Source organism: Acomys minous (assembly GCF_964271855.1).
Source record: "Acomys minous genome assembly, chromosome: 15".
In the NCBI taxonomy this organism is placed as follows: Eukaryota; Metazoa; Chordata; class Mammalia; order Rodentia; family Muridae; genus Acomys; species Acomys minous.
In genome coordinates this window covers 74,043,962-74,068,150 of record NC_140497.1, presented here as the reverse complement: position 1 = coordinate 74,068,150, position 24,189 = coordinate 74,043,962, and the positions used below count along the sequence as shown (strand labels likewise).

General features: G+C 41.5%; 1 protein-coding gene across 2 annotated transcripts in view; it reads right to left on the bottom strand.

The window, feature by feature from the left end:
• USO1 (USO1 vesicle transport factor) overlaps positions 1-24,189 on the bottom strand; it is a 63,976-nt gene that overhangs the window by 30,562 nt on the left and 9,225 nt on the right. For both annotated transcript variants that reach the window (XM_084760548.1, XM_084760549.1), the window contains exons 2-8: positions 22,054-22,140; positions 21,705-21,769; positions 16,268-16,344; positions 7,771-7,871; positions 7,247-7,349; positions 7,046-7,101; positions 2,109-2,229 (exon numbers count right to left, since the gene is read on the bottom strand). In XM_084760548.1, the coding sequence (XP_084616674.1) occupies positions 2,109-2,229; positions 7,046-7,101; positions 7,247-7,349; positions 7,771-7,871; positions 16,268-16,344; positions 21,705-21,769; positions 22,054-22,140 (610 nt within the window). The remainder of the gene's footprint in view (positions 1-2,108; positions 2,230-7,045; positions 7,102-7,246; positions 7,350-7,770; positions 7,872-16,267; positions 16,345-21,704; positions 21,770-22,053; positions 22,141-24,189) is intronic.

Here is a 24,189-nt window from a genome sequence, read left to right as displayed (position 1 = left end):
GTTTGTTTGTCTGTTTTAAGGGCAGGGGGCTGGAGAGATGGCTCAGAGGTTAGGAGCACTGACTGCTCTTCCACAGGTCCTGAGTTCGATTGCCAGCAACCACATGGTGACTCACAACCATCTATGAGATCTGATATCCTCTCTGGTATACATGCAGGCATAACATTGTATAATTAATAAATAAATCTTTTTTAAAAACCATGCTTTTGGTACCATTTCTAAGAACCTGTTGCTTTGCTTGCAAACTTAAGATGCATGCTATTTGCAATAGTTATTTACTAAGTATGTAAACTGACAAAATAAAAATATGAAAACCAGCCAGGTGTGGTGGCGCATGCCTGTAATCCCAGCACTTGGGAGGCAGAGGCAGGTGGATTGCTGTGAGTTCGAAGCCAGTCTGGTCTATAAAGTGAGTCCAGGACAGCCAAAGCTACACAGAGAAACCTGTCTCAAAAAACAAACAAACAAAAAGAACCAAAAAAAAAAAAAAAAAAAGGAAAGAAAGAAAAATATGAAAACCTAAGTATTTTTATGAAAATAAGGTTTTTTGTTTGCTTTGAGACAGTAAACACATAGCTGTCCTATAACTCACTATTTAGCCCAGGCTGGCCTCCAACTCAGAGATACCACAGCTCAGGGCAAGCTGAGCTGCGAATAAGGCACTGCTTGTTCAGACATGCTTGAGGTAAGTCTGCTCCTGCCTTCCATTCCTCCGTGCTATAGAGAACAGTGCTGGGCCTTGCCCTCAGACTTCATCTTAAGGCAGTGTAACTCAGTTTTGAGGCTGGAAGGGAACTTTGCACCCAAGAGGACAAGTTTGAACAACACCATCTTTCTAGCTCTACTCATGAGGCACAGACTTGCTCCTGGGAATAGGAAGGCGCTCCATACACTTACTGAGGTGAACTGAGATGTTTAGGGGCGCACGGGCACATTAAGACCATATCAGGAAAACAAAGTGCAAGAATACCAGTGCTTGCTGTGCAGGCCTGAGGCCTGAGGCCTGAGTTGATTTCTGGAACCCATCTAAAGAGAACCCCACTCCACAAGCTCTCTTTTGACCTTCATGCACCAATGCAGCTCAATCCACCACTACTACTCCCTGTTTAAAAAAAATAAAGACTTTTCTTTTTTCTTTTTATAAAGAACTAATTGACATACCAGACCAAGAAGAGGATGTAACTCCCTCACTTGATCCCCATACAGCAGTGGATACGCAGCACAGAGATGGTGACAAGCCCACTCATCTGTCATCTGATCGCTTACTATGTGCCTCAAGGATGAACAGAGAACTTCCAAGTGTCCCAAGTTTACTTGGTCCCTGCTGTGGACATGGTCTACTGTACCTGTCCCTGGTGTGAGACTGCTGTCCCCTCTCCTGCCCTCCCACACCCCCAGAGCCGAGCCTATCCTTCCCTTCACCTCGCGCCTGCAGCTCAACCCTGACTCTGTAGCTTGACTCTAAAGCCAGCACCAGCAACTGCAACCTCCCCAGTTTTCTGAGAGCCTCATATTCATACCCTCTGTGTTCTATTAGCTTCCCTGGCTCCTGAAGCCTCTTAACTCTGCTGTACCCCTTAGTTCTGGGTAGTCCACATCTACAGACACAGAGGTGTATTTAGTCTGTGATGTATGCTGTATGATGTTGAATTAATATTAGTAACTGTGACTTCAATAAGAGAACCCGTATTGGGAAAGTGGGAGTATCCGCAAGTTGCTGCCTCTGAAATCACAGTGCCTTGGGAACTTTTATTCAATCAATTCTGACACTGAAGGAAGCATAGTGTGCTCGTCTAAGTCTCTGACATGTGTACTCAAAGCAGATCGGCTCCCTCCTGTCCTCCCTCCCTACCTCTGATGTCCACAGATCTTCACTCCCTCGATTCAAGAGATAATGTGCTAAGGATTCCCGTGGCACTGACTTTCAGGTCCCCTCCCTGGAAAAGGCTGAAATCTGTGAAAACCTGATGTTTTACAGTGACATGTGACTGATTCTGGGAGTTGATAAGGCTGGGGAAGAAGGGAAAATCATATATACTTCGGTAAAACCATGGTGCCTGCCCTCAAGGTGAATGAACACAAAGCAGTCTCCAGTCTCTCACTCTTACCTCCATCACTGTTTCCCTCCTCTGTAATGATGTCCAGTAGTCTCTCAAAAGCATTTTCAAAAGCAACAATTTTCTGGATTGCTCCATTGCTCCTTGTGAGTGCCTGCAGTAGTAAGACGCCCTTATAGAGAAGAAAGGTGGCGTCAGCTGAGGAAAAAGCTTATTGGACACCTAAAAATTACTGTAGAGTCACAGAATCCTACAATGAACAGGATTTTACAAATCCAACTGCTTCACTCTCTATATACAGAGGGACATAGAGGGCGGAGACAGTACAACAGTGTGCACTCCTGAAGGTCATAGATAACAGGAATGGGGCCTTGGCAAGAGCTCACATCTAACAGGGTTCTTTTTACTGTAAACTGTAAAAACAAAATTACTTCATACTTATCCATCACAGTGTAGTTTCTGTGAGCTGAGGCTGGTTAGCCCTCTCTCAGATTCGCTTTTCTCAAAAATGATAATACTACAAATCATCACATTCTTATAGAACTCCTGTAAAGGCCTGGCCCTCAAATCCCTCCCATTTGATTTTAAACCAACAGGAGAGAGAGAGAGAGAGAGAGAGAGAGAGAGAGAGAGAGAGAGAGAGAGAGAGAGAGAGAATGTGAGCGCGCGTGTGTGTGTAGGAAGTTTACAGGAGGTACTGTGGCACAGCTTCCCCTCCCACACTCCTTCCTGCCTGTCCTTTCTGACTCGGCGATGGCAGAAAGGCTCCCACAAAGAGTGGTGAGAAGATCAGCTATCTTGGTACAGACAAGATCTGATCCAGGAATGCACAATCACCAGTCACAAGCACAGTCATGGAGGGGGCTTCAAGAAGCGTGCTCCTGGGCACTTGAAATCTGGAATTTGTCATGGAGGAGATGGGGCTCCAGGTATACGTAATGGGGTCCAGGTGCACAAGGGGACTCCAGAAGTGTGTACTGATAAGAGCTCCACAAAGCTGTCTGGGCCACAGGGACTAGAGAAATGGCATAGTGGTTAAGAGCACTGGGTACACTTCCACAGGTCCTGAGTTCAATTCCTAGCAACCACATGGTGGTTCAAAACCATCTGTAGTAGAGTCCGATTCCCTCTTCTGTGTGCACAAAAACAAAGCACTTATATACATAAAATAAATAAATCTTTCAAAAAAGAAAAATAAAATTCCACTAAAAAAATTTTTTTAAGTCTAAATAGGGGGCTGGGCGTGGTGATGCACACCTTTAATCCCGGCACTCCAGAGGAAGAGGCAGGCTGATCTCTGTGAGTTCGAGGCCAGCCTTGTCTACAAAGTGAATCCAGAACAGCCAGGAATATATTACACAGAGAAACTCTGTCTCAAGGGGAAAAAAAATACAGGTCTTTGCCATTTTAGTTTTTTTCAGCTTATTAAGATGCATAAGTTTATATATTTTGTCAATTATCATAAAAAAAACTTACGTTACTGCTTATTACTTATTTCTTTTTACATGTATGGTGCTTTGCCTGCATGTATGCCTGTATCCCACTTGCACACCAATGCCTCCACAGCCCATAAGAAGGCATAGGATGCTGGGCATGGTGCCACACACCTTTAATCCCAGCACTCAGGAGGCAGAGGCAGGTGGACCACTGTAAGTTCGAGGCCAGCCTGGTCTACAAGGTGAGTCTAGGACAGCCAGAGCTACACAGAGAAACCCTGTCGAAAAAAGAAAAAGAAAAGAAGGAGGAGGAGGAGGAGGAGGAGGAGGAGGCGGCGGCGGCACAGGATCCCCTGGATCTGGAATTACACACAGTTAGGAGCTGCCATGTGTGTGAATTGAATCCAGGTCCTCTAGAAGAGCAGCAGTGTTCTAAACTGCTGAGGAGCCATCTCTCTAGCCCCATTTCAGAATCGCAGAGTAAGTACTTATGAGCCCCTAGGTGACCACATGGTGAAAGAGACAACGAATACAGTAAGCGGAAAGCACAGCTACTACTTCAGAAGGAGAGGGTTAGCAAACAGGGAGCTTGAGGGATATGCATCCCTTGGTGTCAGGTGACAACTGGCTGTACTAGTGGCACCTGAGCTTCTGCACAAGCCTTTCAACTCACTGGCTCACTCTACACCTTCCCCTGATTTTCAATTTTTAACACGAACATGAGAAAGGTAAAATAGAATTTAGATGTTAAATTCTCCTGCCAACTTGAATTTAACTGTACACAAGAAGAAAGACAGAGGCTGGAGAGATGGCTCAGTGGTTAAGAGCACTGATTGCTCTTCCAGAGGTCATGAGTTCAATCCCCAGCAACCACATGGAGGCTCACAACCATCTATAATGTGGTCTGATGCCCTCTTCTGTACATGCAGGCAGAGCGCTGTATACATAATAAAAATTAAAAAAACTAAAAAAGAAGAAAAACAGTACATGCAAGACACACACACACGCTGAGACTGATAAAGTGGACAGAACCAGAAGCCCTACTTCCTGGATACATAACTTTAAGTTCACAATCCCATGTCACAGAGCACTTATGTGCAAAATAGGTTAATATCATCTTGAATACCTCTGCAACACTTAAAAAAAAATCCCAAACGGAACAGAGTCTAACTATGTAGCTGTGGCTTCAATGGAACCCTCTATATACACTACACTGGCCTCAAACTCATGGAGATCCTCCTGCCTCTGTCTCTATAGTGAGGCTGTCGCTAGCTGGAGGCTAAAGGGATGTTCTACTACACCAGAATGTCACAGAATTTTAAAGGTGGGAAAACAGCATCTACAGAGTTTAGCATTTTTATGAGCCACCATGCGGTTGCTGAGAATTGAACTCAGGACCTCTGGAAGAACAGCCTGTGCTCTTAACCTTTGAGCCATCTCTCCAGCCTGTTTAACATTTTAAAATCAATACTTATTAGTAGATTCTTTTTCTCTTATCATGCTGAATAGATCAATTGAAACCAAGAAAATACAGCTATAAAACTAAGATGTGAGATGTTACAATAAAAATAAAACTTAATCTCTATTCATAAAATTAACAAAAGCCAAAACAGATAATTTACTGTCTCAAATAAAAACTGAAGCAAAGGCCAAGCATGTAATCCCAACATTTGGGAGGCAGAGGCAGAGGCAGGTGAATTGCTGTGAGTTCAAGGCCAGCTTGGTCTACAGAACGAGTCCAGGATAGCCAGCGCTATTACACAGGCAAACCCTGTCTTGAAAAACCAAACCAAACCAAACCAAACCATAAAACTGAGGCAAAAAGTTGGAAAAAAGGGCCAAGAGTTAAAAGACAACAGACCTAAACCATGACGTGGGTGGGGAAACAGAGGACACTGGGTGGGGCAGATCAAAGCACCCGATGAGGTGCATGAAAATGTCATCATTTTATTGTGTACAATGAATCAATATATGCTCTAAGAAGGAATTAAAGAGTCAAAGTAGGCATCTGTACAAAAGGACAATTGTCTATCTGAAAATTAAAATAAATTCTGATGACATGAACAAAGAATTAGAGAAAGAACGTCCTCATTTCATAGTTTAACAGCCTCTTATTTAAACTGAGGGCCAAACAAAAACCTTGAGTTTAAGGTGCATAGTCATATTTTATTTAATTAGGAATGTGGGGCTGGAGTGATGGCTCAGCGGTTTAGAGCACTGACTACTCTTCCAGAGGTCATGAATTCAATTCCCAGCAACCACATGGTGGCTCACAACCATCTACAATGTGATCTGATGCCCTCCTCTGGCCTGCAGATATACATGCAGGCAGAGCACTGTATGCATAATAAATAATACTTAAAAAAAAAAAAAGGAAATGTGTGTTACAGGTATTGTGAGCCTCCTGATGTGGGGACTAGAAACCAACCCTGGTACTCTATAAGGAATACTTTTAATTGTTGAGCCTTATCTTTATCCCCCATAGTCATATTTTCATTATAGAAAAACATCCCAAATTATTTCTACTACATGGATGTTCATTTAAATAAGACAGTTCTAAGAAAATAACATGTAAAGCAGGTGCAAAGATGCATGTCTGCAATGCTGACACTCAGATGGGAGGCTCAAGTTCAGGCCAGCCTGGGCTGCAGAGTGAGATTCTGCCTCAAAACACACAAACAAGCACTGTAAGAGTATTTGAATATTGAACGAAGATTTATTTCTTGTGAGGTTACATTTTACTATCTATAATACTGCTTTGCCATATAACTGCAGAATTTTAAAGTTTTGGCTTTATTTTTATCTGTGTGCAATGAGTGCCTGTCTGATTCTAGGTTTGTGTACATGGCTGGTGACTACAGAGATCAAAATAGGCGTCGAATGCCCTGAAGCTGGAGCTGCGGACGGTGTGAGCTGCCATGGTGCTGGGCACTGGACCTGAGTCCTATCCAAAAGCAGCAAGCGCTAGCTGCAGAGCCATCTCTCTAGCCCCACCACAACAAAATTTTAAAATATGTATCACACAGATGAGAAGTCAAGGGTTTGGTGTAGCCCTGTTTCTGCTTTGCATTAACATGTTACAAAGTTCAAAATCATATGCAAATATCAAAGTGAATATCAGAATGGAAAATGAGTACAGGACAGTCACACTCTGCAGGTAAAGAGATTGTCAATGAAAATCCTCTGGACACATATTCAGTGAAAACTGAATGAGGAAGCCAAGCGCAACGTATGGTAAACTTACACCACTTAATGTCTCAGACAATTTCTGAGGTGGAATTCTATGTCAGCGTTTCAGAAGACTAGTGGAAAAGTCTAAACCTATGAAACTAGTGAATTTGAATAGCAAAATGGTTTGTCTGACTCTAAATACTTGCTAGGCAGAAGACAACGAAAAAATAAGCCTTGCATGTAAGTTTAAAAGGTCTAAATGATTGGTCATCGCCCCAACTTTCCAAAACTAACTTTTCTTAACTCATAAAAGGAAAAAAAAGGGTTTTATTTGCAAAGAGAGAAAACAAGCATCATGTTTTCTTTCCAAATTAAACTTACATCATTCCGTATAATTTCTCTGGAATCTGCTAGTAGGTCCATTAATCTTGAAACACCTACAACATACAACCATAAGAAAAATACAAGCTGACTAAAAATTCAAACAGTGAGTTAAGCTACAATTTATTAAGGCACTGCTTTAGTCACTTCCAGGGAAGAACCCTTATTTTGTACTCAGATTACACAGGAGGCGTCACTTACCCATGGGGCTGACTAAGATGATTTGCTGCACTGGGGGCCCTAGCTGTTTCAAAAGAGAAGTCAGGAGTCTCACGCCAGGCCAGCGGACATGGAAATCAAACTCCTGCAATGGAAGAATTTCAACTGTTTAGCAGCTATATTTGCTATTTTCAAGGAAGACATTGTTTTCAACTAATAGTGCAATTTAAAAAAACTACAAGTGAAAAATAGAATTTTGGTGACCTTTAAAAAATTAATTTTAAGAAGTAAAAAGCAATAAACAGTGAATGTTAATTGATTAAACTGACTAAAGTGTTAATAATGATAAATAGCACTCTGTAAAACTAGAAATAAGATGCCTTTATTATTTTACTAGCTCACATATTTTCTACAGCACGTGTGGATCTCTCACAATGCATTCAAAAGCAGGATACAGCCAACTTCACTGCCTTCTACAGCAGGGACGTACTGCTTCATCATCAGCACCCACAGAGACAGCAAAAGTAGCTTATTATCACAACAGAACAGCAAGGTTCCCTGTTTACCTCCAACAAAGATAACAGGAGAGTGACATTTTCTGGCTGCTTAATGAAAATTTCTGTAAACTGGCTTCCCAAATCCTCACTCTGTCTTGTAGAATTTTCTTCTGTAATACGCAAAGAACAAAGTACTTCAACATGATGCTATGTTAAAGTATCCTTTCACCGAAGAGTTAAACAGAAATGTAAACAATTCAACAGTATTAGTAATACAATTAAGATTCAAAACTATTTGTAAACTCATTTTCAAGGTCAGGTATACACCACATTTCCTCAAAGACATCAGGTTAACTTCTATTAGGATAAGGGAATTATCTAGGGTAACAGAAATGCTCTGCCTTGAATGTGGCAGTGGTTATACTATTTCTTTTTTCAGAGCTGGGGCTTGGACCCAGGGCTTTGTTTATGGCAGGCAAGCACTTAACCACAGTGTCACATTCCATCAGTCACTCCTGAATTCTTCTATCTAAACTTGTAAGACTGTACAACTTCTATGAGCAAGTTTTATTTTATATTAATTGTATCCCCAAAGCAGAACACCTCAAAATGGTGTTCCTTGTTAATTTTTACTTGTTAGTGTATTTAATTATAAAATTAAACCATCTTCAGATCATCCAGTATTATTTTCATATAGAACCTAGAGAAGTATTTGGCAATAAAAGCAGATTTAGACATTGAATTAACGTCCTTCCTTCCTTGGCTGTCCTGGACTCACTTTGTAGATGAGGCTGACTCACAATGATCCGCCTGCCTCTGCCTCCTGAGTGCTAGGATTAACGGCGTGCTCTACCATGCCCAACCTAACATTGAATTTCTTTACAATATTTAGTAGTAAAATGATTACAGTTTTATAGCCCTGCATGTCTGTGCTCCCAGCATTCATGAGGGTGAGGCAAGATGATGGCTTTGAGTTTGTCACAGCAACTCAATGAAATTAGAAAAAAAAAAATTAGTACTAGGAATGGGGTGCTGAGCCGGGCGGTAGTGGCGCACGCCTGTAATCCCAGCACTCGGGAGGCAGAGGCAGGCAGATCACTGTGAGTTTGAGGCCAGCCTGGGCTACAAAGTGAGTCTAGGACAGCCTAGGCTACATAGAGAAGCCCTGTCTTAAAAAACAAAACAAAACAAAACAAAACAAAAAAAAGGAATGGGGTGCTGCTGTTGTAATAAATTTAAGCACAGGGCTTTTACGCCTTGGACTTGTTTTGTTAGGATTATGGACGACTTTGGAACTCTAGGTTGGAAAAGTCACCCAGCACTTAACAAGCCTCTCATTCTTTTATCTTTTTTTTAAAAAATAATTTATTTATTTTTATTGTGTGTGCATTGGTGTTTTGCCTGCATGTACGTCTGTGTGAGGGTGTCAGATCTTGGAGTTTCAGACAGTTGTGAGCTGCCATGTGGGTGCTGGGAATTGAACCTGGGTCCTTTAGAAGAGCAGTCAGTGCTCTTAACCACTGAGCCATCTCTCCAGCCCAAGCCACTCATTCTTGTGGAAGCCTGAAAGATAAGAATGCTGAAAGAAGTGCTGGGCACTGTGGAGGCAGAGCAGGTGGCTTTCTGTGAGTTCGAGGCCAGCCTGGTCTACAAATCAAGTCAAGGACAGCCAAGGCTACACAGAGAAACTCTGATTAAAAAAGCAAAAAAACAAAACAAAACAAAAAAAACCCCAAAAACATGTTTAGAGCCAGGTGTGGTGGCGCACAGCTTTAATCCCAGTAGAGACAGAGACAGGCAGACTGCTGTGAGTTCAAGGCCAGCCTGGTCTACAAAGTGAGGCCTGGACAGCCAGGGCTATACAGAGAAACAGACAAAACAAAACAAAAAACCAAACAAGCAGAATGCTGAAAAAAAAAAAAAAACACCACAGATAATGGAGGCTTGGCTTGTAGGGTTTTAGAGGGAGCAGACTCTATTAAGGCAGTATATGACATTTTGGATGAAGACTCTATATGGGAAAAGAGATGCTCGCCAGTTAAGAGCACTTGCTGCCGTTGCTGAGGACCTGGGTTCAGTTAGTTCCTTGCACTCACATGGTGGCTTACAACTACCCTTAACTCCAGATCCCAAGTTTGAAGGATCTGGTATCCTCTTCTCACCTCTGTGAGCACCAGGCACAACACAGTGGACGTACAAACATGCAGGCAGATATATCCATTCAGATATAATAAAAATACCCCACCGAAGATAAAGGAATCTGTGTGTAGCAATCTGCTGGGGCTGAGGAGTTAGCTAGGATTAACGAGATCAGGACCACCATGGTTTTCTGGGGCCATGGGGCAATGATCTGCTGGGGCTGAGAAGTCAGCTGTGACTGGGAAGAGACAAGTGAAGCCTCTGTACTTCACTAGGAAATATTCCCCTAGGATCAGTACACAGAAGCTGTGGTCCAAGGGGGCCAAGCCCGTATCTCAAGCTGACACTAGAACTCAGCAAGGTGTAAGAGTCTCTTCATGGTACTGCTTTTGAAGGCAGGAGAGGTGAAAGCTCAGAGTGGGGATGGAGGCAGGGCCACAGAGAGCAGCTGAGGCTTGGCACACTCAGGGATGCAGGCCAAATACAAGGGTTAACTCAATGCTTGCACCAAACATGAGAATAACTTATCAAGTAGTTTATATCATCGATTTATTCTATGACTACAGCATAGAAAATACGGCAGCTTATTATTACTATGGTTCTACATCTTGAAATGAACTGGTGTGATATAATCTGATATACCTTAGCTAGGGTTTCTACTGTCACGATAAAACTGTATGACCAAAAGTAATGTGAAGATGAAGGGATTTACTTCAACTTAAAATTGTAGTCCAGCATGAACGGACACCGAGGCAGGAAGCCAAGGCAGGACTGAAACAGAGTCCATGGAAGAACACTGTCACTGGCTTGCTCAGCCCGCTTTCTTATTCCCCCAGAATATCTGCCCAGGTGGCACCACCCACAATGGCTGGGCTGTCCCATACCAATCACCAACCGAGAATCATGCCAGGCACCTGCATTCTTGCCTACAGGCAAGCTTAAGAAGCCATGTTCTCAACTCAGCTCACTCTTCCTAGCTATGTGTAGGATTGCATCAGCTTGATAAAACCAACCAGGACAAGCATCATTTTAAGAAGTCACAGCCCTAAGGCAGTATTTCCAAACTTTAAAGCTCTATTTATATGCTAGGGTGTTTTCCCTGCATGTATGCCTGAGCACCACATTGTGCAATGCCTAAAGTGGCCAGAAGAGGGTGTAAGATTCCCCGGGACTGGAGTTACATAAGGTTGTGAGCCAGCATTTGAGGGCTGAAAATGGAGCCTGGGGTCCTTTGGGAAAGCAGCCAGGGTCCTTAACCACTAAGCAATCTCTCTAGCCCCAGCACTTCTAAACTTTAATGCAGTGTCCTCAACTGGCTAAGCAATAGTACACAAAGCATCTAGTGGTATAGTAAGATAAAATTGCTAAAACTATTCATTAACTATATCTAAAAAGTCATAAATCAAAACTATAGCAATAAGAAATTTTATCTAGCTGGGCATGTTGGCTCATGCTTTAATCCCAGCACTCTGGGAGGCAGATCTCTGTGAATTCTAGGAGAGCCTGACCTATATAGTAAGTTTCAGAATAGCCAGCTATGTAGACTCTGTCTCACTAAAACAAAACAAAATTATATCTACTACACATATAGGCAAAAATATTAAGACAACCATCCCATTACATTGGTATACATATATCATAGCTGAGTTTATCTCTTTAATCTTAGTTTTTAAAAAAGATTTATTCATTTTTTATTATGTATACATTGCTCTGCCTGCACATACACCTGCACACCAGAAGAGGGCATCAGATCTCATTATAGATGGTTGTGACCCACCATGTGGTTGCTGGGAATTGAACTCATGACCTTTGGAAGAGCAGACCGTGCTCTTAACCGCTGAGCCATCTCCCCAGCCCTAATCTTAGTTTTTATATATTATGTGGAACCTTCTCTAACCTGAAAAATAATTGGTTCCTTAATAATTGAGAACAAAACAACAAACAACAGAACAGAAAGAAAAACAAAAACATCCTGATTTATTGTTGTAACAGAAATAAACCTAAAACAGAAAAGTAAAATCAAAGACTAATTCTTTAGGATTGTGTGTGTGTGTGTGTGTGTGTGTGTGTGTATAAATTTATATTTGAATATATACATACCCCATATATATTTATATAACATGCATATCTATCTATCTATCTATCTATCTATCTATCTATCTACCATCTATCTACCTATATCACACATGTACACAACACAGACACATACACACACACATCCCACCACGTTCGAGATTTATTTAAAGCACTAGCTTTTAATTAAATACATACAAATACGTATTTGTTCTTAAAATGTATTTATAGATGTATGTCTTCCAGAGGTATAAACTGTTTAAAACACACAATGGGACCTTTGAACAGAACTCCATATTGAGCTCGCAATCCATACTCTGGAGAACAAAACTGTTGTATAAAAAGAGGCAATCTAAAGCAAGCAAGGTGGCATATGCCTGTGATCCTAGCACTCAGAGGCAGAGACAGGAGGATCACTGCAAGTTCTAGGCCAGGCTGATCTACAAAATGGGTTCCAGGCCAGCCAAGACCACATCATGAGACCCTATCTCAAAAAACCAAGTTCCGTACCCTGAAAAAGAGCCGAGAATGAGGCGTTCTAACTAAAGTAGTCTAACCAACACAGTTAGAAGACTATCAAGTAATCTTTACAATTGTGGCCCAGCAGCTAAGCAGGTCTGTCTATTTTAAATGCTTATCTGAGCTTTCTATCAACCAGTTATGTATATTACATAATTCATAAATTCTCATTAGAAAGTAAACTGGCCATATTTATTCAGCTGAAAAATTATGGAGTTTTTACAAACAAAAAAAGGGCAGCAAGAGAGGAGATACTGTTCTGTGTCATAGTGTATGAGTGACAATGCCCAGCCTTTTGTTTTTTTAATCTGAGGATGGAGAAGCAACATTTATCTGCCAGGCTGCTAGAGGACTAAGTAAGATATGGGACATGAAAGGACTCTGAACCCTTTAAGGCTCTACACAAACATGAGAAAACAGTACTAGAAACAACAGCTCCTGATCATAGCATCCCAAAGAAACAGCAACAAACGTGAAGGCATTTTCTGAATTCAAGCTAGGGACTCAAATGCCACAAAAGGTAGTAATAGTAGTTTAGCAAGTTAGTTTTCTTTTAGTGTTGGCAACTGTTATTTTAAATTTACTTTAGATAACATTTCATTCATTTAAAAAATATTTAGGAATATTAGTTAAACAAAGATAGAAACCTGATTATTTCTATTATGAAGAAAAGAAATACTGTTAAAAGTTACTGGAAGTCAAACAGATCACCAGACAGTAAATATCAGTGAATTTCAGAAATTAAGGTAAAAGGTCAGTAACTCTGGCACTTTAAAGGGACAACATCAATATACATGTGTTTCCAGCTTACTCATAGTAGATATGTATGCGTACATGTGTACCCATATTCAAATATTGCTTATAAATAAACAATTTGTTTTCCAGGAATTATATCCAGAACAAATTTGAATAAATGGAGCAACCAGGAGAAAATCTGATTTTATTAAAAGGTAAACTAGAATTGTTTCATGGTATGGACAGCAGATTGTTAAATATTTCTCTTTAATTACAGATTCTGACACACTGAAACCAATGTCAGAGTGTTTAGCAGCCAGAAGAAACAGCATTTGACAGTGTCCTTTTATATTACCAGGTCTTAGGTCTAAAGCGTCATGCGTATGAAAACACAAACCTTTACCTTCAACATCACCTGAAAAGGCAGACAAAAATAAATGAATAAATGAAAAGCCAGTGGCAAAGAAGATGCTCTCTATCAGTGTAAGCACAGAAGCAGGCCAAGTAAGGAGCATGATCTCGGACGACAAGAGTCCCTCATCTAAGTCACACCACTCAGGCTATTCAACACACGAGCATGCTAGATATTTAAGACTAGGGGACAGATTTGTCACTAAAGGGCTATAAAATAGTTCCAAGGTTAAAAAAAAAAAAGTCTAAACAGTCTAAGTAATCCTCATGAAGGATTAAACAGAAGGCACTGGTAATACAACAAGAACACATTCCTTAATATCTATTTTAAAACATTTACTCATATAACTGAAGTTTCAGAAGAAAAAGTCCCTAGAAAAATTATTCTGCTACCTTTTATTCAAAAGTTGTTTTTCCTATGTTATCAAGAAGACTTTTGAAAGATGAATTAAAACCAAGAGCACAGAAGCAGGCACCATGGCACCTGCGTGGGACCCTAGCGCCCAGGAAGCTGAGGGGCAGGCAGGGCTGCAAGGCCAACTTGGGCTGTGTGCTGAGTTCACGCCTAACTCCACAGTGAACGCCTGTCTCAAAAAAACCAAGTACATAAAACATAAAAATCCTAATACATACAAGAACTACATCCCAATGCCCAGGATCTAAGAAATAAAAGTTTTAAAACCATTTTTTATATAAGTGTGTTGTGTGGCTGGGCATGGTTTGACACAGCTTAAATTCCAACAGCTGGGAGGCAGAGGCAGGCAGATTGCTGAGTGTGAAGTCAATTTGGTCTACAAAGCAAGTTCCAGGATAGATAGGACTACATAGAGAGACCTTTGCTCACACAACAACAAAAAGGTGTGTTGTATTTAATTTTCTCATTTGAAAAACAACTAAAAGTACCTATCTTTCTCTTCAAAGCATAGTCTCCTGTAATATACTTAAGTGGCTACATGTTCAACTTCTTTTTCCATGGATATGCTTACTAAATATGTTTATACCTCTTAGGAAATTAACAAACTTCTAAGTGAGATATCACAGAGAAATAAAATCTTAAGAAAAAATGTATTTAATTACACTCACACTGCCAGTATAGGGGGTTAGCATGCACATGCGCATCTCCTTAACTGTTAATAAGTATGTGCATGTACTTACTGATATTTGGGTCAGGTCTTGATAAAAATTAGAATTACAGAACACAGGAATGAGTCTGCCCTCTCTCTAAGACAGTGAGAATCCATTGTAACTAGCAGTTGGGGAATGTGCTCAAGAGCAGCGAGCATCTTTTTATAGGACACGTGAGACGCAGACAGTCAGCCCAGCCTTTCGCCAAGTAACAGAGCAAAGGACATGCTCTTACTTTAAGTATCCAATTATGTTGAAACAAAAAGGAAAAGGAGGACATACCAAGAAAAGGGTGGATTTCAAACATGTCCGTATTATTTCATACTAAATAGACAACCCAAAAATTTTTTTAAAACTCCCCAAATTTAATACACTGTTGCTCTTTATATACGAACGAAGTCTAAAAAAGAAAAAAAGCTTCGGTATTAGGAAAACCAGCCCCTAACTTTGTGCTCAGGCACAAGTGTAATGACATATACAGAGACCAAACAACAACTAGAGGAGATTTTTTTAACTACGCACTGGCTAATATGCATACTGCCCAACTACAGCTCTAAGAGGGAAAAACTTAAGAAAGAACGGTCTGGGGCTGGGGAGATGGCTCAGTGGTTAAGGGCACCACCTGCTCTTCCAATTCCCAGCACCACATGGCTTACAACCATCTATAATGTGCTCTGATGCCCTCTTCTGCAGACAGAGCACTCACAGACAATAAATAAAATAAAATAAAGAAAGAAGGATCTGCTGGGTCACACTTTAGTCAAAGCACAAGGGAGGTAGAGGTGGTGGCTCTCTATGAGGCCAGCCTGGTCTACATAGTGAGTTTTAGGACAGCCAGAGCTACATAGCAAAAGCAAAAAACAAAGGGAAGAATGGAGGGAGGAAGAAAGGGAGGAAGAGAGAAAGGGGGGAAAGGACCTGGGGTTGGTAAGCGAGAGTGGAGGAGATTCTACTAAGACACACTTCATTTGAAAATGTCAGAATATCTAATACCTTGTATGCTCACTAAAAAATAAAAATGTAAAAGAACCAATGTAGGTGAGGCGTGGTGGTGTATGTCTGTGATCTTATGTTCTGGAAGCTGAGGGAGGAGACTGAGCTTAGATTAGACTGAGTCCCCAATTTAAAGACAGAAACTTCACTCTACCCCATCATAACAGCTTAGAATACACACTGAGCAATCATCCTAGAGACACCATTCAGGCCCAAGGTTAGATCTTTACTGTGTTGATTCAAAGAGCAACTTAAGAACAAAACAGCATGGGCTGGAGAGATGGCTCAGAGGTTAAGAGCACTGGCTGCTCTTCCAGAGGTCCTGAGTTCAATTCCCAGCAACCACATGGTGGCTCACAACCATCTATAATGAGATCTGGTGCCCTCTTCTGGAGTTTAGGCACATGTGCACAGCAGAACATTGTATACATAATAAATAAATAAATCATAAAAAAAGAAAGAAAACAGCCTGCAATGAACAAGTTTAGACAATAAATTCAACTTGAAAGTCAAACTGGCATAACCTAGTTAATTTATATATAGAAACACAGTAAAATAACCGGAAACTTACCTACTTCTTCCTCTTCATCATTAGATATTATATTATAGAGTGTGTCCAAAGCATAAGCTATTATTTCAGAATCGGAACTGGAAAAGAGAAATTATTATACTTACACACTGCTAGCTGGAGTTTAAGCTGTTATGGCCATTTTTAGGTAGTTCTTTCATAAGACCAATAAAGTACTCATTTCTTTCCTATAAACCTAATCTAGGAAAGTATTAGAAAAAGGAGTGTGTAAGGCCAGGCAGCGGCTCACTCCTGTAATTTCAGTTCTCAGGAGGCAGAGGAAGGAGAGTGGATGTAAGTTCTAGACTAGCCTGAGCTACACAATGAGTTCCAGACTAGTGGGCTACAGAGTGAGGCCTATCATCATCATCATCATCATCATCATCATCATCATCATCATCAACATCATCATCATCATCCACCATCATTACCCTAACAACAATAACAATAAATTAAAATAATAACAGATATGTAAAGATTATCTAGAATTGTAAACTGAGCATAAACTTGATTGTCTAAAAAATGCACACGTAAGACAGCAATGAAAATATATCTTAAAAGAATATGCAATAGCATAGTAAACAAATCCAAATACAGTATCAAGTAGGAAAACAGTAAATTTAAAAATGGATAAGCAAATGGCTGAAGATGGCTCAGCAGTTACGATCACTGCTTGTTTTTCAATTCCCAGCACTCATATGGCAGCTCTCAACCATCTGTAACTCTAGACCCAGGGACCTGATGCCCTCTTCTGACCATGGGCACCAGGCATGCGCATGGTGCACAGACACGCATGCAGGCAAAACACCCATATTTATAAATACAATAATTTTAAAAAGACAGAATAATTCTATATAGCAAAACATATGCATGTATATATTTGTGTGTGCATGTATATTTATTAAAACATATTTATAAAATAAACCAAACTTTAACACTAGCAAACAGAAGAGCCAGTTAATTTTATGTTCACCTACACTCATACATATGTGAAACAGCATTGTCTGTAGGTCGTCTACCTGCTATACGTCATCTCCTTATGTATACATATGTGAAACAGCATTGTCTGTAGGTCGTCTACCTGCTATACGTCATCTCCTTATGTATACATATGTGAAACAGCATTGTCTGTAGGTCGTCTACCTGCTATACGTCATCTCCTTATATACATATGTGAAACAGCATTGTCTGTAGGTCGTCTACCTGCTATACGTCATCTCCTTATGTATACATATGTGAAACAGCATTGTCTGTAGGTCGTCTACCTGCTATACGTCATCTCCTTATATATACATATGTGAAACAGCATTGTCTGTAGGTCGTCTACCTGCTATACGTCATCTCCTTATGTATACATATGTGAAACAGCATTGTCTGTAGGTCGTCTACCTGCTATATGTCATCTCCTTATATACATATGTGAAACAGCATTGTCTGTAGGTCGTCTGCTTGCTATACGTCATATCCTTATGTATACATATGTGAAACAGCATTGTCTGTAGGTCGTCTGCTTGCTATACATCCATATCCTTATGTATACATATGTGAAACAGCATTGTCTGTAAGTAGTCTACCTGCTATACGTCATCTCCTTATGTATACATATGTGAAACAGCATTGTCTGTAGGTCGTCTGCTTGCTATACGTCATATCCTTATGTATACATATGTGAAACAGCATTGTCTGTAGGTCGTCTGCCTGCTATACGTCATCTCCTTATATACATATGTGAAACAGCATTGTCTGTAGGTCGTCTACCTGCTATACGTCATCTCTTTATATATACATATGTGAAACAGCATTGTCTGTAGGTCGTCTACCTGCTATACGTCATATCCTTATGTATACATATGTGAAACAGCATTGTCTGTAGGTCGTCTACCTGCTATACATCATCTCCTTATATACATATGTGAAATAGCATTGTCTGTAGGTCGTCTACCTGCTATATGTCATCTCCTTATATATACATATGTGAAACAGCATTGTCTGTAGGTCGTCTACCTGCTATACGTCATCTCCTTATATACATATGTGAAACAGCATTGTCTGTAGGTCGTCTACCTGCTATACGTCATCTTCTCAAGAAATTCTTCTGGTAATATGTACAATTTATAAAGTCAAGAAACACAAGAGTTTATACTTGCCGACAGATTTCACAGTCTGTCAGATTCTCTCTTAGAGGATGACAGCAGCATCCAGAGAAACAAGAACATCACAATGGTCCCAGCGTCAGCATACATGGAAACAAAAGTGACAGCCAGAAGCGCTATCCGAGACCATCTCTGAACAATCACGACACCCCCAAGAAGCTCACAGGTCAGTGGTAGGACATCTAGGTGGCCGGTGTAAGGCCCTGCACTCAGTGCCCAGGGTTCCACCCAACACAGAGCTCCGGTAACTACAAACACTGGGGAAGGGGGGAGCCTTTCCCTCTCAGGGAACAAACACAACAGCAGTGCCCCCTTCATCCAACACTGAAACAGAAATTACAAAATACACAAGAACACTGGTGCTGAGGAGATGGCTCAGGGGTAGGAGCACTTCCTGTGTGAGCGAGAGGACTTGAGTTTGAATCTCCAGCACCCACCTAAAACAGCTGCATGGAATCACTTCACTGACTCCACACAGAGGGGTCAAGAACACCATGAGATCACAAGCCACGGGATCAACTAAGCAGGGCTCACAGGGGCTCAGAGACTGAAGCCAACAACATGGACCCTGTATGGGTCTGAGGTAGGCCCTCTGCATATACCTTAAAGGGGTGTGGCCTGGTGTTCTTGTGGGACTCCTAACAGTGGGAGTGCGGGGGTCTCTGACTCTTTTACCTGTCCTGGGACCCTTTTCCTCCTACTGAGTTGCCACGTCCAGCCTTGATATGAGAATTTGTGCCTAGTTTTATTGCATCTCGTTAGGCCACGTTGATATCCCTGAGAGGCAGTAGTGTATCTTAGACTATCAAGAAACTACCAGAGCTGTGCCTGGGCATGGTGGAGCATGCCTTTAATCTCAGCACTTGGGAGGCAGAGGCAGGTGGATCTTTGCGAGTTCGAGGCCAGCCTAATCTACAAAGTGAGTCCAGGACAGCCAAGGCTACATAGAGAAACCCTGTCTCGAAAAAAACAAAAAGAAAAAAGAAAGAAAAATACAAAATGGCCTGGTGGTGGTAGTGTACTCAGGAGACAGAGGCAGGCAGATCTCTGAGCTTGAGGCCAGCCTATCTACAGAGTGAGTTCTAGGTCAATCAGGGATATACAGAGAAACCCTGTCTCAACAAACAGAAAAAGCAAGCAAGCAAGCCGGGCGGTGGTGGCACACGCCTTTAATCTAATCCAGCACTTGGGAGGTGGAGGCAGGCGGATCTCTGTGAGTTTGAAGTCAGGCTGGTCTACAAAGCGAGTACAGGACAGCCAAGGCTACACAGAGAAACCTTGTCCTGAAAAACCAAAAAAGAAAAAAGAAAAAAGAAAAAAGAAAAAAAGAAAAAGAAAGGAGGAAAGGAGAGAAAGAAGGAAGGGGGAAGGGAGGGAGGACAGAAAGACAAAGAAAGGAAGGAAAATACAAAATAATGTCAGGCATGTATAATTATTGCACTAGCCTGTTGTTTTTCAGGCCTTCCAGAAGTCAACAATACTGTGCCAAGTCTGTTTCATGTCATAATTGTCAGGCCTCCTCTTTCACTTCCCTGTCTTGTCTTTACACTAGGTCCACCCAATCTGTATAATTTCCTTTCACCTCACAGCATAATTACACCTGCAAAGTCCCTTCTGCTATGTCAGGTGGCCTTCCCACGATTGGCTGATAAGGATGCAGCCATCTGGTGGGGTGTTACTCCGCCTACTCTAAGTTACACGCACTAGAATTAGCTGGCTTTGGAAAGGTAGTCAGTGCAGGCTGCACTGTCCGGGAAGAAGAAAGGACAATTACTATGGTGTTGCTAAACTATACCCCAAAATGGCTATGAAATAAATGGACAGGGCCGGGTGTGGTGGCACACGCCTTTAATCCCAGCACTCGGGAGGCAGAGGCAGGGGGACTGCTGTGAGTTCGAAGCCAGCCTGGTTTACAAAGTGAGTCCAGGACAGCCAAGGCTACACAGAGAGACCCTGTCTCGAAAAACCAAAAAAGAGAAAGAGAAATAAATGGACAGGTAGTGTAGTACCCTGATCTTTAAAAAAGCTTATATTTTTTGTTATAAGAAATCTGATTTTGGTGTGTGGAGCATGCCTTTAATCCCAGCACTCATAGGTAGAGGCAGGTAGATCTCTGAGTTTGAGGCCAGTCTAATCCACAAAGTGAGTTCTAGACAGCCAGGGCTACACAGAGAAACCCTATCTCAAAAAGCAAGCAAGCAAACAAACAAACAAGAAATTTGATTTTGGATTTCACACTATATTGAACTGGTAAAAATACACTAAATAGGCAAGTTGCAAAGAGATCAGAGGCAAAAAAACACAGTTTAAAGATAGTGGTAGTTTCAGATAATGTCTGAAGCTCTCAGCTCTCAGAAGAGGGATCCTAATAAGTCACCCCTTAAGTGGAGGCAACTTGTTTACTCACTTCTGATGACTGCAGTGTATGTGGCTTCTGAGAGTAAGCTGTAAGAGTGCACTGGCTTCCTCCTTGCTCCCTCAGATCACAGGCTCCGAGTGGCCCTAGAATAGCCATCTACCTCGAGGGGGCTTAGGCAAGCTTAAAGAAAGCAACATGGAGGGGTGCTAAGGTCTCTTACCAGCAGCATGTGACTGAGTCACCTCACAGTGAGACCCTCCAGCACCAGTGAAGCTTTGCAGCCTTAGCTGACACTTTTACTGCACTTGCTAAGGCCTCCTTAGCTAATCCACCTACACACACACACACACACACACACACACACACACACACTGAAACTGTAAAGCAATTACTTCTTTGGTCACTAAATTTTAAAGTACTTTTTCATATTTTGTAACAGCAAAAGCCAGAAAAATAATTTAAGTGATGGATATACTGAGTGCCAGAATAAAGAGTGAGAAGGTCGAAAATGTGATTACTTTTTTTCTTTGGCCTAGAGGGATGAATTCAGCAGGAATCTTCTCAGTGGAAGGATACTACTAATTGGGATCAATTCAGAAGCAAAGATAGTTGGAGCAGGCAAAGACAGGACAGGAGCAGGAGGAGCAGAGGTCACCTGAGCCCCTGGGATCTCTGCCAGTCTCCTCCCCGCAACAAGCTGCCACATGAAGCTTGTATCTGGGTCCTAGGGTTACATATGTGCACTACCACATCTGGCATAAACTAATGCTCAGCACCCAGTACCCAAGAACTGTTTACCGAATGATAACCAGGAATAAGAAATGTAGCACAGACTTAATACTACTGTCTTCTGGAATGATGGTAGTTACTCTAGAACAAATTAAAAGTTCAAGAAATATTAGAAAGAAAAACTAAACATGAAACTTACCGATCTGTTTGTAAAACATGGATAAGATGTTCCATAGCTTGGATTCCCACTTCCAAGCGGTATTTCTGTACAGAAAACAGGAAAGTGTTATTAAAGAAACTAATGCCCAATTGAAAAAGAAACAAACAAAAACAACCCAGTAACTTGGCTGGAGAGATGGCTCAGTGCCTTTCCAGAGCCTGGGTTTGAATCCTAGCACCGACATAGCAGCTCACGACTTTCTTAACTCCACTGCCCTTCTCTGGCCTCTGTGAGCACTATGCCTGCAGGAGGTGCAGACATACCTGCAGAGAAAAACACCAACAACATAAAGAAAAAAATTATAAAGTAGTAATTCGGTGTAACAAACCTTAGACAGTGATTTAAGAGCACGCACAGCATTTCTTCGATCATCCAGTAAGGTAGAGGAAGCTACTCGGTCGCAGAGCTTCTGAATCTATCAATGAAAATTAAGCAGCATTATAAGAAAAAAGAATCCAAGTTTTGCATTCCAAATTTATACCATTTAATTCTGAAGGAAATTTGCAAATGGGACACTGAGGAAGCGGTCTTTCCCAGGTCTGTGTGTTTAAGTAGTGTTATCCATTTACAGAGTTTCCCTAGCACCGCACAGAGACCTGAAAAGTAGGAAGGGGCAGCCTGGCGGTGGTGGCGCATGCCTTTAATCCCAGCACTCGGGAGGCAGAGGCAGGTGAATTGCTGTGAGTTCGAGGCCAGCCAGGTCTACGAAGTGAGTCCAAGACAGCCAAGGCTACACAGAGAAACCTTGTCTCGAAAAAAACCAAAAAACAAAAAAGAAAAAAGAAAAGAAAAGAAAAAGTAGGAAGGGGCAAAGGGTACAGGGTAGAGCTCTATAAATGTGCTCATCAGGGTATTTCAACTCATGGGCCACATCCAGCAAGTTACAGTACAAGCTACTATTATGTGTCATCGCGTCATCTTCACAGCACAACTATGCATTGAGCTAAGAGAACTCAACATGTGTATAAAAGTTTTAAAAGGTCTCATTTTACATAATTTTGATGTTATGTGTATGAGTGCTGGCCTGCATGTGTCTGTCTGTGCACCACTTGCCAGCCTGCTGCCCACAGAGGTCAGAAGGGGCATCAGATCCCTGGAATTGCAGTTACAGACAGCTGGGAGCCACCATGCGGTGCTGGGAATTAAACCGTGGTCCTCCAGAAGCAGTAAGTGCTCTTAACTCCCAAACCATCTCTCTGGCCCCCAAATTTAAAGTTCTAAGTGTCTCAAAATCTTTAAAGACAAAAGATTTCTATTTTAGGTTTTTTTTTTGTTTTGTTTTTTTTGGTTTTTCGAGACAGGGTTTCTCTGTGTAGCCTTGGCTGTCCTGGACTCACTTTGTAGACCAGGCTGGCCTTGAACTCACAGCGATTCGCCTGCCTCTGCCTCCCAAGTGCTGGGATTAAAGGCGTGCGCCACCTCGCCCGGCTCAAGATTTCTATTTTAAAATAATTCCTATTAATTAAAATTCAAACTGAACTTTAAAAAATAAACAGTATAGCAATAAATACAGCAGAAAAAAAGTTGGACAAATGTCTACCAAATGAGGAAAAGCAAACACATTGTGACATATTATTTCGTGAATCCTGTGTAGCTATTCAAAAGAATTAACTGTACTGACAAAAAAAGTGTACCACGCCATAAAAACAAGCCATGGATGTACAGGCAAATGAGGCCACAGAAGCAAAAGTATGAATGTAAAATAATCATATTTATTTATTCTGTATGTGTGCATGTGTGCAACTGCATGTGTGTCCAAGTGTGTGTGCATGTGTGGCAGTTAAAGCACACACAACCACTCTGTGCTTCCACCTCGTGGATCTGAGGAATTAACTCAGATCTTCAGGTGTGGTGGCAAGTGTTTTTACCAATGGAACCCCCTACCTGCCACGAATGGGCATTTTAAAAATTATACCAAAAAATTAGATCCACACTATGACAAATATTCCATCTAAAACCCCAAATCCTGAAAAAAGTATCAATGTGAAACTACAGAACTGTTAAAAGAAAGTGTAGCAAACACCCCTTGAAACCTTCAACGAAAGAATTTTCAGGGGGCTGGAGAGATGGCTCAGTGTAAAGAGCACTGTCTGCTCTTCCAGAGGTCCTGAGTTCAATTCCAGGCAACCACATGGTGGCTCACAACCATCTGTAATGTGATCTGATGCCTCTTCTAGCATACAGGTAGGCGTACATGCAAAGAGAGCACTCATATACAATTTTTTAAAAAATCAAAAACAACAAAAAAGGAATTTTCAGATGTGTATTAAGAAGTGACATGCACTTGCCACTTCTGTTATTTGAGGCCAGCCAGTGTACACAGAGAGTTTAGGCTGGCCAGGTCTATACAGACCTGTCTCAAAAAAACAAAACAAAGGCCGGGCGGCGGTGGTGCACGCCTTTAATCCCAGCACTTGTGCAGCGGAGGCAGGCGGATCTCTGTGAGTTTGAGGCCAGCATGGGC